The sequence below is a fragment of the Heptranchias perlo genome, chromosome 36 (genome assembly GCF_035084215.1).
Source record: "Heptranchias perlo isolate sHepPer1 chromosome 36, sHepPer1.hap1, whole genome shotgun sequence".
NCBI classification, from domain to species: domain Eukaryota; kingdom Metazoa; phylum Chordata; class Chondrichthyes; order Hexanchiformes; family Hexanchidae; genus Heptranchias; species Heptranchias perlo.
Genome location: NC_090360.1, coordinates 2,236,611 through 2,256,128, shown reverse-complemented (window position 1 = coordinate 2,256,128; position 19,518 = coordinate 2,236,611). Strand labels below are relative to the sequence as shown.

General features: G+C 42.2%; 1 protein-coding gene across 2 annotated transcripts in view; it reads left to right on the top strand.

Moving 5' to 3' along the window:
* LOC137303998 (serine-rich coiled-coil domain-containing protein 2-like) overlaps window positions 1-19,518 on the top strand; it is a 531,854-nt gene that overhangs the window by 150,368 nt on the left and 361,968 nt on the right. For both annotated transcript variants that reach the window (XM_067972386.1, XM_067972387.1), the window contains exon 5: window positions 18,156-18,246. In XM_067972386.1, coding sequence (XP_067828487.1) covers window positions 18,156-18,246 — 91 coding nt within the window. The remainder of the gene's footprint in view (window positions 1-18,155; window positions 18,247-19,518) is intronic.

The window sequence follows — 19,518 nt, the reverse complement described above, 5'->3', positions numbered from 1 at the left end:
GTTGAAGATTTTAATAATGTCAAATTTAAAATTTAGCATTTTTTTTACTTTCCCTTTGTCTCTCTTTTTTTCTCTCTCTTTTAATCCAATCTTTCTTTCCCTTTCCATACCTGATTTGACATTGAATTCACCCACTCTAATTTACACTTCCTTCTCAGAGCTTGCGCTGTTTATTTTTCAGTCCTTCAATCTGATTGGTTAAAGAGATACACAGTTGCTTGCCCTGTTCACTCAGGTCCCAACTGCTTGGTGTTCCTCGTTGCACCATTATCAGCTCGCACTTTCAGCAACTTGCCATGCAAAAAATTTAAAAACGTGAACGTTAAAGGGCAAGTCTAACTAACGGCAGATGCTGTTAGCTGCCCTGCTACAGCAAAATCTGGGCCAAGATTTGCTGATAGTACTGGGCTAAGTTGCACTGTAGGGTAGAATGGTCCCTTCAGAATGATCTGGACAAATAACATAGCTAGGCCTAAGGAATGGTAGATGGAATTTAATGTGAGTAATTTGTAGGGCAATGCACATTGGTGCAAGATATAGAAACATACACAACAGAATGTGCTGTTGGCAAATTTAGAGAAGAATAACTATATAGGCTTTATTATCACCAAAAACATACACTCGCATTGTGCAGTCATTGTGGAGCTGTTGTCTGGTTAATGCAATATCAATTAACTGCTTTAAAAGGAAGCTGGATGAATGTGTGTTTAGGTTGGAATCGAAGGTTATGAGGGTAAGTATAAACTGAGCCAATCAAATATCTAATGGAACGTTGTAGTTCCAGTCCTGCAGGGCCAGTGAAAATGCCATCTGTAAAATACATGTAGTCAGGGTTGAATAATGTAGACTGCAATTTTAAATTGATATCTGGAGTTTTGCTTCAGTACCTTTGGGACCAGGGAGAAATTTCACACTGCTTTATCTTTTAAGCTCTAATGTAAAGGAAAGAGAAGTAAGAGTTAAATACTCAGTTTGATTCAGGGCATTTGTGCACTTAATCATGGAGTATGGTTTATTAATTGATTTTTGTAGTGCCTTCCGGATTTTTAAACCTTAAGCTCAGAATTTATTTTTATTATTTGTTCCACATTGCTGTACTCGAGCACTGAACAGTACCTGCAATACTTTGATGTTAATCAGCTATTTGCAGATCTCTCATGGCATTGCTCAAGGGGAGTCAGAGGATATATTCTGTTCTATAAAAAGAACAGCGTCCACGACGCCACACAACCCTGCCACGGTAACCTCTGCAAGACATGCCAGATCATCGACACAGATACCACCATCACACGAGATGACACCACCCACCAGGTGCATGGTTCATACTCCTGTGACTCAGCCAACGTTGTCTACCTCATACGTTGCAGGAAAGGATGCCCCAGAGCATGGTACATTGGCGAGACCATGCAGACGCTGCGACAACGGATGAACGGACACCGCGCAACAATCGCCAAACAGGAGGGTTCCCTCCCAGTCGGGGAACACTTCAGCAGTCATGGACATTCATCCACCGACCTTCGGGTAAGCGTACTCCAAGGCGGCCTTCGAGACACACGACAACGCAAAATCGTCGAGCAGAAATTGATAGCCAAGTTCCGCACCCATGAGGACGGCCTCAACCGGGATCTTGGGTTCATGTCACGCTACACGTTACCCCACCAGCGAACAAATGTTATCTGTTTTTAATATAATGGGTCATTTGCTGGCTCTCTCTGCCTTCCGGATGTTTCTGCCTCTCTCTGTGTTTTTTTTTTCTCTGTTTTTTTTCCCTGTTTGTTTTTTTGTTGAATGTGTATTCGGAGGTTCTGCAGGTAACACCTCTCTGTCTAAACACGGTGATTGCCTTGGCAACGGGCAGTTGCAGGGGCAGTCTGTAAACACCATGTATTATTGTTCAATATGTATAAATGCGTAGGCTTCAAGGAGATCTTGAAACATTTGCCTGAGGAAGGAGAAAATCTCCGAAAGCTTGTGAATTTAAAATAAAATTGCTGGACTATAACTTGGTGTTGTAAAATTGTTTACAATTGTCAACCCCAGTCCATCACCGGCATCTCCACATCATGACTACCATCGACACCACAAACTGCCGGCTCACAGTGGAAAGGATATCCAAGAAGATCGCGCATTTAGACACAGACATCAAGTTTTTACAGAGCTGCAAGAAAGCAGACAAGATCCCGAAAGGACTCCAGATCACGAACCCACTCAAGTCCACATACAACTCGGATTACGCTGAGAGACTCTGCCGCCGTACCTCTCGCACACTCCGCAACCATCTCATACACCAACTCTACAGCAGACGCCACAACCTCGAAACCAAGATAGAGTCCATACTCTCAACCTGTACTCAGGACACAGCAGACCAGCTACGTTATACCGCCAAACAGACGAGGCAACGGAACTACGCTGCCTACATGAAAACCAAGAGCAGGAAGCTTGAGAAACTCGGCATCACCACCAGCAACGACCAAGCTTCCCCTGGTACCACGGTTGCAACCACAGGGAAGTCTATTGTCAATTTATCCGACCACACCCTTCAACCAGACGAAATCGAAGTTCTCAGCCGAGGGCTCAATTTCTGCCCCACTACCAAAATGGACCCCACTAGTCTCGCGGCGGACACAGAGGAATTCATCAGGAGAATGAGGCTCCGGGAATTCTACCACAAACCCCAAGATTTCAGCAGCGAACCCAATGAGACAATCGACGATCCGGAACAGCAGACAGAGGGATCCGCGGTACAGCAACCGAAGAGGAAAGAGTCAAACTGGACTCCTCCGGAGGGTCGCTGCCCTCAGCTGGACATGTATGCTCAAGCTGTCAGGAAATGCGTCAATGCCAGATTCATCAGCCGCACTCAGAAGACAGTCCAGAATGTCACCCGAGCACAACGCAACGCCATCAACGCTCTCAAGACCAACCGCAACATCGTCATCAAACCAGCGGACAAAGGAGGAGCCATAGTCATACAGAACAGAACAGACTATTGCAAAGAAGCATACCGACAACTGGACAACCAGGAACACTACAGACGGTTACCCGCAGATCCGACCAAAGAACACACCCACCAGCTCAACAAACTGATCAAGACCTTCGATCCAGACCTTCAAAGCATCCTACGCATTCTCATCCCACGTAATCCCCGCGTGGGAGACTTCTACTGCCTCCCAAAGATACACAAAGCCAACACACCCGGACGTCCCATCGTATCAGGCAACGGAACCCTGTGTGAGAACCTCTCTGGATACATCGAGGGCATCCTGAAACCCATCGTACAGGGAACCCCCAGCTTCTGTCGTGACACTACAGACTTCCTACAAAAACTCAGTACCCACGGACCAGTTGAACCAGGAACACTTCTCACCACGATGGACGTCTCGGCACTATACACCAGTATCCCCCACGATGACGGCATCGCTGCGACAGCATCAATACTCAACACCAACAACAGCCAATCTCCGGAAGCCATCCTACAACTCATCCGCTTCATCCTGGATCACAATGTCTTCACCTTCGATAACCAGTTCTTTACCCAAACACACGGAACAGCCATGGGGACCAAATTCGCACCCCAATACGCCAACATTTTCATGCACAAGTTCGAGCAGGACTTCTTCACTGCACAAGACCTCCAACCAACACTATACACCAGATACATCGACGACATTTTCTTTCTATGGACCCACGGCAAGGAATCACTAAAGAGACTACACGATAACATCAACAAGTTCCATCCCACCATCAAGCTCACCATGGACTACTCCTCAGAATCAGTTTCTTTCTTGGACACACGAATCTCCATCAAAGACGGGCACCTCAGCACCTCACTCTACCGCAAGCCCACGGACAACCTCACGATGCTCCACTTTTCCAGCTTCCACCCTAACCACGTCAAAGAGGCCATCCCCTATGGACAGGCCCTGCGAATACACAGGGTCTGCTCAGACGAGGAGGAACGCGATGGACACCTACAGACGCTGAAAGACGCCCTAGTAAGAACGGGATATGACGCTCGACTCATCGATCGACAGTTCCGACGGGCCACAGCAAAAAATCGCATAGACCTCCTCAGGAGACTAACACGGGACGCAACCAACAGAGTACCCTTTGTCGTCCAGTACTTCCCCGGAGCGGAGAAACTACGCCATGTTCTCCGCAGCCTTCAACATGTCATCAATGAGGACAAACACCTCGCTATGGCCATCCCCACACCTCCACTACTCGCCTTTAAACAGCCACCCAACCTCAAACAGACCATCGTTCGCAGCAAACTACCTAGCTTTCAAGAGAACAGCGTCCACGACGCCACACAACCCTGCCACGGTAACCTCTGCAAGACATGCCAGATCATCGACACAGATACCACCATCACACGAGATGACACCACCCACCAGGTGCATGGTTCATACTCCTGTGACTCAGCCAACGTTGTCTACCTCATACGTTGCAGGAAAGGATGCCCCAGAGCATGGTACATTGGCGAGACCATGCAGACGCTGCGACAACGGATGAACGGACACCGCGCAACAATCGCCAAACAGGAGGGTTCCCTCCCAGTCGGGGAACACTTCAGCAGTCATGGACATTCATCCACCGACCTTCGGGTAAGCGTACTCCAAGGCGGCCTTCGAGACACACGACAACGCAAAATCGTCGAGCAGAAATTGATAGCCAAGTTCCGCACCCATGAGGACGGCCTCAACCGGGATCTTGGGTTCATGTCACGCTACACGTTACCCCACCAGCGAACAAATGTTATCTGTTTTTAATATAATGGGTCATTTGCTGGCTCTCTCTGCCTTCCGGATGTTTCTGCCTCTCTCTGTGTTTTTTTTTCTCTTTTTTTTCCCTGTTTGTTTTTTTGTTGAATGTGTATTCGGAGGTTCTGCAGGTAACACCTCTCTGTCTAAACACGGTGATTGCCTTGGCAACGGGCAGTTGCAGGGGCAGTCTGTAAACACCATGTATTATTGTTCAATATGTATAAATGCGTAGGCTTCAAGGAGATCTTGAAACATTTGCCTGAGGAAGGAGAAAATCTCCGAAAGCTTGTGAATTTAAAATAAAATTGCTGGACTATAACTTGGTGTTGTAAAATTGTTTACAATCTATAACAATAGGAGTGTGATGCCATATAACACAGAGTATGTTATCAAGGCCAGTGATTTACGATGACTGAATAAGTGAAATTATGTTTTAGCGGTGACGGTAAGTAGTAAACAATTTATGTGTACCGGAACACCAACATTAGCCAATTGATGCCCTTGCACACTGTGTGCAAATACAGGAGTTGACCTGAATAGCTACACTGTGCATTAGACCATAAGAGATAGGAGCAGGAGTAGGCCATTCGGCCCCTCGAGCCTGCTCCGCCATTCAATGCGATCATGGCTGATCTGATTTTTACCTCAACTCCACTTTCCTGCCTTTTCCCCATATCCTTTGACTCCTTTGCTGATCAAAAATTTGTCCAACTCAGCCTTGAATGTATTCAATGACTCAGCCTCCACAGCTTTTTGGGGTAAAGAATTCCAAAGATTCACGACCCTCTGGGAGAAGAAATTCCTCCTCATTTCCGTCTTAAATGGGTGACCTCTTATTCTGAGATTATAGCCCCTCGTTTTAGATTCCCCCATGAGGGGTAACATCCTCTCAGCATCCATCCTATCGAGTCCCCTCAGAATCTTGTATGTTTCAATAAGATCTCTTATTCTTCTAAACTCCAATGAGTATAGACCCAACCTGTTCAATCTTTCCTCATAAGACAACCTTTCCATATCCGGAATCAACCTAGTGAACCTTCTCTGTCCTTCCTTAAATAAGGGCACCAGAACTGTACGTCGTACTCCAGGTGTGGTCTCACCAGCACCCTGTACAGTTGTAGCATGACTTCCCTGCTTTTATACTCCATCCTCCTAGAAATAAAGGCCAATATTCCATTTGCCTCCTGGATTACCTGCTGCGCCTCTATGTTGACTTTTTGTGTTTCATGTATGAGGACGCCCAGATCCCTCTGTACCACAGCATTTTGTAGTATTTCTCCATTCAAATAATATTTTGCTTTTTTGTTTTTCCTCCCAAAGTGGATGATTTCACATTTTCCCACATTATATTCCATCTGCCAAATTTTTGCCCATTCGCTTCACCTGTCAATATCCCTTTGCAGACACTTTGTGTCCTCATCACAACTTGTTTTTCCACCTATCTTTGTATCATCAGCAAATTTGGCCACAAGACACTCTGTTCCTTCATCCAAGTCATTGATATATATTGTAAATCGTTGAGGCCCCAGCACTGAGCCCTGCGGCACCCCACTAGTTACAGATTGCCATTTTGAAAATGTCCCTTTTATCCCGACTCTTTGTTTTTTGTTAGTTAGCCAATCTTCTATCCATGCCAGTATATTACTCCCAACACCACTCTTATCTTGTGCAGTAAACTTTTATGTGGCACCTTATCGAATGCCTTTTGGAAATCCAAATATACTGCATCCATTGATTCCCCTTTATCCACCCTGCCCGTTACTTCCTCAAAGAACTGTAATAAATTTGTCAGACACGATTTCCCCTTCATAAAACCATGTTGACTCTCCTTGATTGTATTATGAGTCTCCAAATGTCCTGCTATTACTTCCTTAATAATGGATTCTAGCATTTTCCCAATGACAGATGTTAGGCTAACTGGTCTATAGTTACCTGCTTTCTGTCTCACTCCCTTTTTGAATAGGTGTATTACGTTTGCGGTTTTCCAATCCGCTGGGACCTTTCTAGAATCTAGTGAATTCTGGAAGATTACAACCAATGCATCCACTATCTCTGTAGCAACTTCCTTTAAGATCCTCAGATGCAAGCCATCACGTCCAGGGGACTTGTCAGCCTTTAAACCCATTAGTTTACCGAGTACTTTTTCTCCAGTGATTGTTTTTAGTTCCTCCCTCCCCTTTGCCCCTTGATTTTCTACTATTATTGGTATATTATTTGTGTCTTCTACTGTGAAGACAGATACAAAATATCTGTTCAATTCCTCTGCCATTTCCTTGTTTTCCATTATTATTTCCCCAGTCTCATCCTCTAAGGGACCAATGTTTACTTTAGCTACCCTCTTCCTTTTTATATACTTGTAGAAGCTTTTACTGTCAGTTTTTATATTTCTTGCTAGTTTACTCTCATAATTTATTTTCTCCCTCTTTATTATTCTTTTAGTCATCCTTTGCTGGTTTTTAAAGTTTTCCCAATTTTCGGGCTTACCAGTAATCTTTGCCATGTTGTATGCTTTTTCTTTTAACCTGATACCATCCTTTACTTCCTTAGTTAGCCATGGTTGGTTCACCCTTTTTGTGGAATATTTCCCTCTCACACGAATATATTTTTGTTGCGAGTCATAAAATATCTTTTTAAATGTTAGCCATTGCATATCCACCATCATACCATCTAATCTGTTTACCAGTCCACTTTAGCCAATTCTGCCCTCATTCCTTTGTAATTGCCCTGTATTTAAGTTTAATACAGTAGTTTCAGACCCAAGATCCTCGCTGTCAAACTGGATGTGAAATTCTATCATGTTATGATCACTGCTTCCCAAGGGATCCTTTACTTTGAGATCATTAATTAATCCTGTTTCGTTACCCATTACCAGATCCAAAATGGCCTGTTCCCTGGTTGGTTCCCCGACGTATTGGTCTAAGAAACAGTCCCTAATACACTCTATGAACTCCTCCTCAGGGCTGTTTTTGCCAATTTGATTTGTCCAATCTATGTGAAAGTTAAAATCGCCCATGATTATTGCATTACCTTTTTTACAAGCCCCCCTTATTTCCTGATTAATATTTTGCCCTATAGTGTAGCTACTGTTAGGGGGCCTATATACTACTCCCACCAGTGATTTCTTTCCCTTGCTATTTCTTACCTCCACCCAAATTGATTTGACATCTTGATCTTCTGAGCCAAGATCATTTCTCACTATTATACCAATTTCATCCTTTATTAACAGAGCTACCCCACCACTTTACCTTTTTTCCTTTCCTTCCGAAATGTTAAATAACCCTGAATATTTAGCTCCCAACCTTGGTCACCTTGCAACCACGTCTCTGTAATGGCCACGAGATCATACCCATTTGTTTCTATTCGTGCCGTCAATTCATCCATCTTATTACGAATGCTGCGCGCATTCAGATAAAGAACCTTTAATTTTGTCTTTTTACCATTCTTTCCTACCCCGGCCCCATTTGCTAGTGCACTCTTATGTTTGCACGCTCTGACCCTTCCTGACACACTCTGTTTATCATTACCCCCATCACTTTCCTGTACTACTTTCTTGTCTTTTCTCTTTATTAATCCAATCTACTCCCCACCTGAACCCTCCCCCCCCCCCCCCCCCCCCATTTAGTTTAAAGCCTTCTCTACCGCCCTAGTTATTCGGTTTGCCAGCATGGTTCAGGTGAAGCCCGTCCCAACGGAACAGCTCCCTCTTTTCCCAGTACTGGTGCCAGTGCCCAATGAATCGAAACCCACTTCTCCCACACCAATCTTTGAGTCACACATTCATCTCTCTGACCTGATTTACCCTGTGCCAATTTGCTCGTGGCTCACGTAATAATCCGGAGATTATCACCGTTGTGGTTCTGTTTTTTAATTTAGTCCCTAGCTGCTCAAACTCCCTCAGCAGAACCTCTTTCTTGGTCCTACCTATGTCGTATTGTCGGACTTGTTTCAGTTTTTCCCTTTTACTGAGCAAATGTACGTAAGAGTTAACACAGTATCAAACATGATTCACCCTTGGCCCCTCTGTCCTTGCAAACACCACTCCATCGCCAACCTCCCTTTCCTCTTCAAAGTCCTTCAACGTGTTGTCGCCTCCCAAATCCATGCCCGTCTTTCCCGCAACTCCATGTTTGAATCCCTCCAATCAGGTTTCCGCCCCTACCATAATATTGAAACGGCCCTTATCAAGGTCACAAATGTCATCCTATGTGTCTGCGATCATGGTAAACTATCCTTTCTCATCATTCTTGACCTGTTCACAACCTTTAACACAGTTGACCACACCCTCCTCCTCCAATCTCTTTCCTCCGTCGTCCAGCTGGGTGGGACTGCGCTCACCTGGTTCCATTCTTATCTATCCATTTGTGCCAGAGAATCACCTGCAATAGCTTCCGTTCCTGCTTCTGCACCATTACCTCTGGAGCCCCCCAAGGATCTATCCTTGGCCCTCTCCTATTTCTCATCTACATGCTGCCCCTCGGCGACATCATCCGAAAACACGACGTCAGGTTCCACATGTACGCTGACGACGCCTAGCTCTACCTTGCCTCATTTCCATTGACCCTTCTACTGTTTCTGATTTATCATACTGCTTGTCCGACATCCAGTACTGGATGAGCAAAAATTTCCTCCAATTAAATATTAGGAAGACAGAAGCCATTGTCTTCAGTCCCCGCCACAAACTCCGTTCCCTACCTACCGACTCCATCCCTCTCCCTGGCCACTGTCTGAAGCTGAACCAGACTGTTTGCAACCTATTTGACCGTGAGATGATCTTCCGACTGGACATGCGCTCCATCACCAAGACCGTCTACTTCCATCTCTGCAACATTGCCTGTCTCCGCCCCTGCCTCAGCTCATCTATTGCTGAAACCCTCATCCATGTCTTTGTTACCTCTAGATTTGACTATTCCAATGCTCGCCTGGCCGGCCTCCCACTTTCCACCACCACAACTTAAGCTCATCCGAAACTCTGCTGCCCGTATCCTAACTCGCACCAAGTCCTGTTCTTGCATCACCCCTATGCTCGTTGACCTGGCTCCCGGTCTGGGTATGCCTCAATTTTAAAATTCTCATCCCTGTTTTCAAATCACTCCATGGCCTCACCCCTCCCAATCTCCTACAACCCTCAGATTTCTGCACTCCTCCAATTCTTGCCTCTTGCGCTTCCCTGATTTTAATCGCTCCACCGTTGGCAGCCGTGCCTTCAGCTGCCTAGGCCCTAAGCTCCGGAATTCCCTCCCTAAATCTCTCCGCCTCTCTCTCCTTTTAGACGCTCCTTAAAACCTACCTCTTTGACCAAGCTTTTGGTCAGCTGTCCTAATATCGCCTTATGTGGCTCGGTGTCCAATTTTGTTTGATGACGCTCCTGTGAAGCACCTTGGGGCGTTTTACTACATTAAAGGCACCATATAAATGCAAGTAGTTGTTGTTGTTAAATTATCACCTTTTAGCTGGTACATGCAGCATTGTATGTTATGAAAGTGCTGCCAGCTGAAATTCCTCATTATCTAAAGCAAGCATTGTAAAGATTCATATGAATTTAAAAGTTTTGAAATTTGTAGAGCTTTTTATTTGTTATGTGGAATGCTTTTTGTTTTTGCTGCACTTTAGTACTCTCCTTTCTTGTGAACCTCCTAATTATCCTAGATATTATTTGTAAAAAAAATCTTGTGTAATTAACCGCTAACTCCAAGTCTGAATGGACTTGAAACTTTTGCTGATGGGGAGTAGGTGGTTTACTCCTAGAGCTTTCCTAATGCCTTTTGACTCACTGCTTGGTGATGAGTGGTGCCTCCATGTAGGATGTCCCTGTGTGATTTCCTTCTCTTCCCTCTCACACTGAGGAGATTCAGCTTTAAAAGAGAGGTAGTTTTATCTGCATTAATTTAGCAGCTGATATAATTATTTTGCATCCAATGATTATATTCACAGTTTTTTCCCCACTTTCTTGGATTTAACTTCTTGGTGAGGGGGAATTTCCCCTTCGGGGGAGGGGGGAACAGAATCGGAAATCTGCCTTGCTTTCCACCTTGCAGCACTACATCTCTGTTGCATTTATGTTGTGATCCATGCTTTGCTGATAGTCTTAATATGATGTTACTGTGCCTTCAGTTATGATGTCATGTGCATTGGGTCAGTAATTCTTCAAAAGGTTCAATCAATTTATTTGCAACATGTCAAATCAACTAACACATTGATTTGTAATGCACCTATGCACCTTCAGTCAGGGCTGCATTAATGCGTGGGCCTATGGGGCCCATGGCCAAATATGGGGGTTCCCTTGAACACAGCTTACCATAAACATAGCATGATTGGTTGGTGGGAGAACCCAGAACCCCAAGAATTCTTAATGTAGCTTTGCTTTTACTGCTTTCAGCAGAGGGAGTTTTACTTGTTTTTAATAATAAAATGACTTAAATTGACAGCCAGTCATTAACCTTCCCTTCCTCTTCATCCTCCTCCCCAAAAAATGGCTATTTACTTTTTTAATTATGTCTCTGAAGTGCTTGAGACATTTTTCTACATCCTGCAGCAAGGGAGCAATCTGTTGGCTGGACACAGGGGCGTTTAAATCGGATATGCTGGAGAAGTTTGTTACTGTTCTGTCTCTCAAATGAAAGAAGGTGAATTGAAAAAGGAAAAGGGAAAATTAAGGAATATATTTTTCTCGTTGCATCTTTTGTGGCAAATGCTCTGGATTAAAGAGTTAAACTGTCTTAACAGTCCAGCAGTGTCTGAGACTTTCAGCCAAGTACTTTGTCAAATCAAAGCAGTTGGAATGAATGTGAAATATTGCCTAGTTCAGAGCCCTGCCTTTTTAAGCATTGATCTGTATGAAAATACAGAGCAATGCATCAGAACGTGCCAGGTTACCAAGATGTGTTGCAATGTGGGACTGAGTAACTGTCTCATTACAAAGCAATTCTACCTACTCACAACTGAAGCATTTTCAGTGGAGTCATTTGGACTGATATTTAGTGTGCTCTTTAGGAAATTATATGCTTGAATGGCTGGGGAACCAGTGTGAATAAATTTCAGTCATTTTGTAATAAAGATACCAGTTTTTACTATTCTAACATGTATCTGATCTAACTCTAAATCCTTGTAGAATTGAAGAAATGAACACATTAACTGTGTCATAATAAGGTAAAGTAATTATTTGAATTGCAAGGATGTCCCCTGATATTTTCATAACTGAATAATAGTTGTTATTTTTCTCGTTTTGGGGTAATGGATTCTGCCCCAGCATGAACATCAAACATTAGGTCTGTGAACATATCTTTAGTACATTCTGGAAACAATCTTAACAATGGGTTTAAGGTCAGTAAAAAGTTATTAAATGCTAGGGTGATATAGCACAATAAAGCAAAAGATGATGTGCACAAAATCTTTAATCATCCCTACTCGGTGTATAATGTATTAAAACATGGGAATATCTATGATGTCAGTGCACTAAATTGTTAAACATCTGAACAAGTGCCAGATGAGAATGAGGCGTATCTGGTGCTGCCATTTTCTCTGTTTTGTCGGCAAAGCTTCAGCTTGAAGACTGAGTGAAATTGTCTGCATGTACTGTGTGCTTGTACTGAGCTCACAAGTATGGCTTTGCTGTAATTCAAAAGGATTGATTGCTTGCATTTATTTTCTGCTGCTGATGTCACCAGCGTTTCTGAAGCTAATGCCATTTATGATGTGATACTAAAATTGCTGTCAGTACTATTTACAGGCACACAGAGAAATGGATTGGGGGGAGGGAGTAAGAATAACGCACCGCGGTAAGAGCCATATACCATTACAGCACACTGAAAATGAAAACTTATCTATATATTTAAAAATGTGATATCTGCACGCACTTCCTGTCAGTTTTCCATCAGAAATTCCCATGTCCACATTTACAATGAAAACTACCTGCATGAACTTGTCACACTGTAATTATATCCTCTCTTCAGTAGAGATGCTACAGTGCCACTATTGGCGGGAGGGTGTAATTACAGCATGGCAATTTTACATTGATGGTTGCCATTATAAATGTGTACTTCAGAATTTATAATGGAAAAAGTTGACCCAAAATTGTGACAAATATGACAACAGGAAGTAAAGTTTTGTAGACAGGAAGTGTGTGCAGACAGAAGATTTTTAATAAAATATACATAGATGGCAGTTGGCACATTACATTAATTCAATGCATGTGACAATACAGATTTGAGAAGTAGGAACATAAGAATAGGAGTAAGCCATTCGGCCTCTTGAGCCTGTTCCACAATTCAATTAAATCATGGCTAATCTGTACCTCAACTCCATTTTCCTGCAAAGTTTATTCAATTTTTTTGGTCAACGGTGAACAAAAATTTACAGTTCTGAAATGTCAGTGATTCAATAATGAGTTCTGTTATAGAAACAGAATGTTATAGGACAGAAATAAACCATTTAGCCCATCAAGTCTGTGCTGGTATTTTTCTCTACGTGAGCCACCAAGTCTAATCCCACAATTCTGCTCATTCCCCATTCCTTAATATTTCTCTTTTCTGAGCATCTTCCGATGGTGCAGCAGTGTAGAGGGAGCTCTGCTTTGTATTTGATGCTGAAGTGATTATTTTATTCCCAGATTTAACATCAATCACATTGATGAGCACAAAGCTCACGATAGAATGCCATAAATGTTTTTAAAAATAGAATAAAATTGCAGTAATTTTCCATGCTTGTAAGTATGACGGTACTGAATTTTCTGGATAAACATTTTTAATTTTAATGATTCTGCTATCTATAGTTTAGAGGACGTAGTTCTGAATTGTTGGAGCTATATGGTGTTAAAGACCCATATGAATAATCTGTCCTGTCAGTAAATTCTCCTGGACTTTACTTGTCCTGGAAGATATTAGATTTTACTCTGTTTTAGTAATTTTTGTGTAAAAAGATATTTGCCTTTTAAACTTAACATTTTAATCTGTTGAAGTCCCATGTATCTGGTCCATTTAAAAAGTAGGTCAGCATTGCAAACCATAATGAAGTCAGTTTGTGTCTCCAATGATCTGTATTGAGCATCTGTTGTAGCAAGTTCCAATACCTTAACAAGGGTTCTCTACTTGTTTTAACTTATCCTGCTAGAATTATGCTAAGCTATTGTATAACCAATCAAGTATCCAATGTTGTATGAAAACGCTCAATAACAATGAATGTTAAAGTTAAGTATATTTCATTTGATGATGTTGCTCAACACTAAAACTTGCTTGTACAGTGAAATGTAAATTGCAAACTCTGCTTGTGTGATATTGCCATTATGTATGGTTATCAAAGGTCTGCTTGTACAAGCCTACATTCAATTTTGTTTTTAAGTTCCCTGAATTATAGGAGTGCAGCTCATTCAAAAATAGTAATTTTTACAGCATTTTTTTGTTGCAACAGGTCAGGGTTGCTTAATCAGTTTCAGCAGGCTAACTGCGACCCATGTAAGCCTCTGTCGCAACCCTTGGCAAGTGTGAGCTAATGCTTTTTTTTAATGTGAATGTTATTATTAAAATGCAAAGTGAAAGAGTGAGATCAATAAACTATAGGTGGATGCTGGTTCATATGCAATTGGTTTGACTTATTAATTCGAAATCTATTCAGTTCCTTTTGTATCCTAAATAAAATCAGCAAATACACAGAAAGGTCAGTATCCGTGTACAGGGTCTTCCCATGCCTTTTCACTGCTTTACTTGGTTATTTCTTTGCCTTTTCACTGCTCACTGAGTTTAGTTTATTGCATCATCCACTATTTCTCATCTCTTTCTAGCTTTTTATAAAGGCTATTTGCAGTCCTTCTAACCCATTAACTGCCCCTGTCTGACAGGAGTCAGCATCTTGACTCAACTGCTGCCTCATCTCTCCCATTCCCTTTCCCGCTACTGTTTGTTCTATAAAGAGGGTTGCTGGACTTCCAGTTTCTGTGAACTGATTTTTGACATTTACATGACTCAATTCAGCTTCTTCATTCTGGAAGAAAAATTGCAAACGCAGTTTTTTGTGAGTCTATAGTTCTGCTGCTGGGGTAAGAGAGCAGGATTTAGTAGTGTGCACACTGGGAGCCGGCTCACCAATACTGGTCTCCAAAAATCCGATCTAAAAGAGTGCCTGTATATAAGTGGCTTCAGATGCAACAATCAAGCTGGGTTTTAGCCATTATTTGCACTTAAAAAAAAAAATCATTTGTATCCCTTTGTGGTGTTGGAACCTTTTGTGAGATCCATGCTTGCCTTAATTCCAGGTGTGAAATCCCATGCATGCCTGACCTTCATGGTAATCTGAATTATCGCCTGAAAGCATGAGTTGCCCAAGCAGGGGGAAGGTGATGAAAGAAATATTAAGGAGGTTGAGGATTATTGGAAGTTAACTGTATTTGGTGTAAAAGATATGGATGTGTTAGTTTCATGACCAGCATTTACCAGCAGGCTGAGGGACCCGCAGTAGGGGTTTTTCAGGCGACAAAAGCTGACTCTGCTTGCGATTGATCTAGTTCATGCCAGTCACTGCCAGTTTCTAGTGGCTGTTTCTGTTTAAAAACATAGTGCGTGGCTGCATTTGAGGAAGCAAGAAAGATCTGTGTTTCAACGGTGCTTTTTCACCTCAGAAATGTGTCAAAGCACTTGCTATACAATCCATTACTTTGAAATGCCATAGCCATTATGTGGGCTAAATTGGCAGCCAATTTGCACAGAGGACAATTCCATAAACACCAGTGAGATGGGTGACCAATTAGTCTCTTTTTAGTGGTGTTGACTGAGTGGGAATTTTGGCCAGGACACTGGAAGCGCGCCCTGCTCCTTGAATAGTTTCATGGGACCTTTAATGTTCTCTTGAACCACTGGAACAGGTAGATGGATTGAATGTCTTGACCAAAGAATGGCATCTGCAACAATGCATCATTACCATGTATTGCACTGAAGTCAGACTGGCTAATATGTTCGCAACCTTGGTATACTATTTGATCCTGAGCTGAGCTTCTGACCACATTTCTTCTCCATCACAAATATTGCCTATTTCCACCTCTGTAACATCGCCTGCCTTCGCCCCTACCTGCCAAAACCCTCACCTATTCCTTTGTCACCTGCAGACTCGACTATTTCAACGCTGTCCTAGATGGCTTCATAATCTTCAGCTTGTCCAAAACTCTGCTGCCTGTATCCTATCTCGTACTAAATTCCGGTCACCCATCACCACTGTGCTTGCTGACCTACATTGACTCCTGATCCCCCAACGCCTCAAATTAAATATTTTTATCCTCTTGTTCAAATCCCTTTATGACCTTGCTGCTCCCTCTGTAACCCTTTCCTCCCCTACAGCTTTCCTAGATCTCTCCATTTCTCTAACTTTGGCCTTGGCCAATATTTATCCCTCAACCAACACCACTAAAAAAAAATTATCTGGTCATTTATCATATTGTTGCTGTTTGTGGGACCTTGCTGTGCTCAAATTGGCTGCCACGCTTCCTACATTACAAAAGTAACTACACTTCAGATGTATTTCATTGGCTATAAAGCGCTTTGGGACGTCCTGAGATTGTGAAAGACGCTATATAAATGCAAGTCTTCCTTTTTTTAAAGGCACTACATAAATGCGAGTTGTTATCTGCTGAATTCCTGGAATGGCGTTGAACCCATAACCTTCTGCCTTAGAAATGAAAGTGCTACCAACTCAGTCAGCTAACCCTTTATAGGGAAGGGGGAGCCATGTGGCTGCATTGTTTTTTTTTAAAGCAAACATATTTGGTTGGTTTGTAAGACCGGCCCTCAAGCAAGTAATTGCTTGGAATTGTGTGCTTTATTATCCTGCAAGATTATTCAGCGCATCTAAATTTCCATATTGGCATCTTGCTCAAAGCTCCGTACAGAACATTAAATAACAAGCCAATCCCATTACCAAAAATGTTGGAAACACTCCACAGGTCCCTCAACATCTGCAAAGAGAAAAACAGGTTAACATTACATCTGATACAGATGGACCTCCTATTATCTGTTTTTATTTCAGATTTCCAGCATTTGCAGTTTTTTCCCCTTTTATTTCTACCTCATTGTCAATCACTATAACAAACAGAATGTGTGAAATAGTTAAGGAACATTCTGTCTGTGTATTTCCCTGCTTTTGATTCAACAATAGTTTAAAAACTTGTTGGTTCTATTTCATAGCTCAGAAGATTTTCTGTGGTAAAATGTCTTCCTCCTGAAAGTAAATTACAGAAGCAGCCAGCACAGCCATGTGAGAGAAAATTAATTTGTGCAATTGCAGTTTCTTGAGTTCATTTTCCAGCTGATTAATGCTGTTTGCCCTTTTCACTGAATGGCACACTGGGGTCTCTGTTCAAATGCAGTCGTAGCTTTATTTTTATATCACATTGGACTGATTATCCAGTCTTTCCCATGTTGCATACTGACTGAATTCACTTCCTCCTTGTGTTGCAACAAATACTTTTTTTTAGCAAAGAAAAACAGTTTATTTTAAAATTAAGCTCAGTTATTTTTTGCCTGTTCTTTGGCCTGCACAGGTTGATTTTCATAACTCCTGAAGGTAGTTTTTAGTCAAATATAAATCCATCCAAATGTGCTTGATGTCCCTGGGAGAGCTGTGAAACAAATGAGGGAGGCGACAAGGGTGAGGGATTATAAAATTGCTTTTTGCTCTGTTATCCTAATTTCTGCTGGATAGTTGCCTGCTCGCATCAGTGTTCCACATGGGGGAAAAAAAGTAAAAAGTTTTGAGTTCAGCTGCCGGTGCAATAAAAAAAAAACTAGACAGAACGAGTGATTGAATCTTTAGTAGCAATAATACACAGTCTGAATCCCGTTTATGATGCACTGGTTGGTATTGATCAAAAGTCCTCATGAACCAATTTTCATTACCAGTAAGTGTTCTCTTGTTTTTAAAAACAAGAGAACATTTTTGGTGCTTGACATTTGTCTTTGTGCTTTTATTCAACGATGAGGCAGATTATGCATCTCTGTTACTTGTACTTTGTTTTTGTTAAATTCCTCCCCCCCCCCCCCCCACTACATTAATCTGTTAATTCAAGACATCATGGTCCAATAATAAGCAATGCGAATACTGCTGTTCACTTTACCTGCTGGAAAACATGTTAAAGTAAAATATGTTGACAGTTTCTGCTTCCCTCCCCTCCCATCCCACACATGCAGTTAGGAATTGGCAACTAAATTAAAATTTTCAACATGTAATCCATTATTTAATGTAAAATTGTGGAATTTTTTGCTAACATACAACTTTGAAAAGTGAAGATGACATCTGAACTTTTTTTTAAACAGAAGAAAACTCAATTCCCACTGTTATATTTTATCATGGGAAAAGCTGACTTCCTTTTTTGTGCACATTTCTAAGGCCCTTTCTTCGCTTATTTCCCTGTAGGATATTCTGAATAACCTAGAATCAGGTGATCTGGACGAAGATGATCTCATGTTGGATGTTGATCTGCCTGAGGATACTCCTTGCAAGATGGGTAAGCAAAGGTTTTCATTTAAATTTCAATACATTCCATTAGTACCCTACCTGAGGAAAAAGTATATATTTTCAATGTCTTTCTCCTGGGAATAATGTCTGCAGTTCCTTCTGATCATCAAACCTGCTGACCAAAGGGTTGCTGTTGATGTATGGCGGAAGGACCTCTATCTTGCTGAGGCTGAACGTCAGCTATCTTGACAACAACTACGTTCCCTGGACCACGACCCCACTACTGAACACCAAGCCATCGTCTCCCAGACCGTCACTGACCTCATCTCCTCCGGTGATCTCCCCTGCATGGCTTCCAACCTTAAAATTCTCTAACCCCGCACAGCTCGCTTCTACCTCCTCCCCAAGATCCACAAACTGGACTGTCCCAGAGATCCAATCGTTTCTGCCTGCTCCTACCCCACCACACTTATTACTTGTCATCTCAACTCCATTATTAGGGAAATATGTGATGACTATTGCCTTTGAATGCTACAATTCTCCTTTTTGCTTGTCACCTGTCTCCTTGGCTTGGTGATATCAACACGTTTTATAATACAAGAAATACTTTCCTTGTCTTCTATAAATAGCGAACATAAAATACTACCATAACTGGTAACAGCACTCATACTTACGACATCACCTGAACTGTGTTAGCAGCCAGTTAGGAATGGCTAAGAGTTCAAGGTGAAAATAAAACACTGACAGACCGAGTAATTACAGGCCAGTCAGTCTAACCTCGGTGGTGGGCAAATTATTGGGATCAGTTCTGAGGGACAGGATTAAACCGTCACTTAGAAAGGCACAGAGTAATCAAGGACGGTCAGCATGGATTTTTTAAGGGAAGTTCGTTTCTGACTAACTTGATTGAATTTTTTGAGGAGGTAACAAGGAGGGTCGATGAGGGTAGTGTATTTGATGTAGTGTACATGGATTTTAGCAAGGCTTTGACAAGGTCCCACATAGCAGACTGATCAAAAAAGTACAAGCCCATAGGATCCAAGGGAGAGTGGCAAGTTGGATCCAAAATTGGCTCAATGGCAGGAAGCAAAAGGTAATGGTCGATGGGTGTTTTTGTGACTGAAAGGCTGTTTCCAGTGGGTTTCCACAGGGCTCTTTACTAGGTCCCTTGCTTTTTGTGATATATAGTAATGATTTGAACTTAAATGTAGGGGGCATGATTAAGAAATTTGCAGATGATACAAAAATAGGCTGTGTGGTTGATAGTGAGGAGGAAAGCTGTAGACTGCAGGAAGATATCAATGGACTGGTCAGGTGGGCA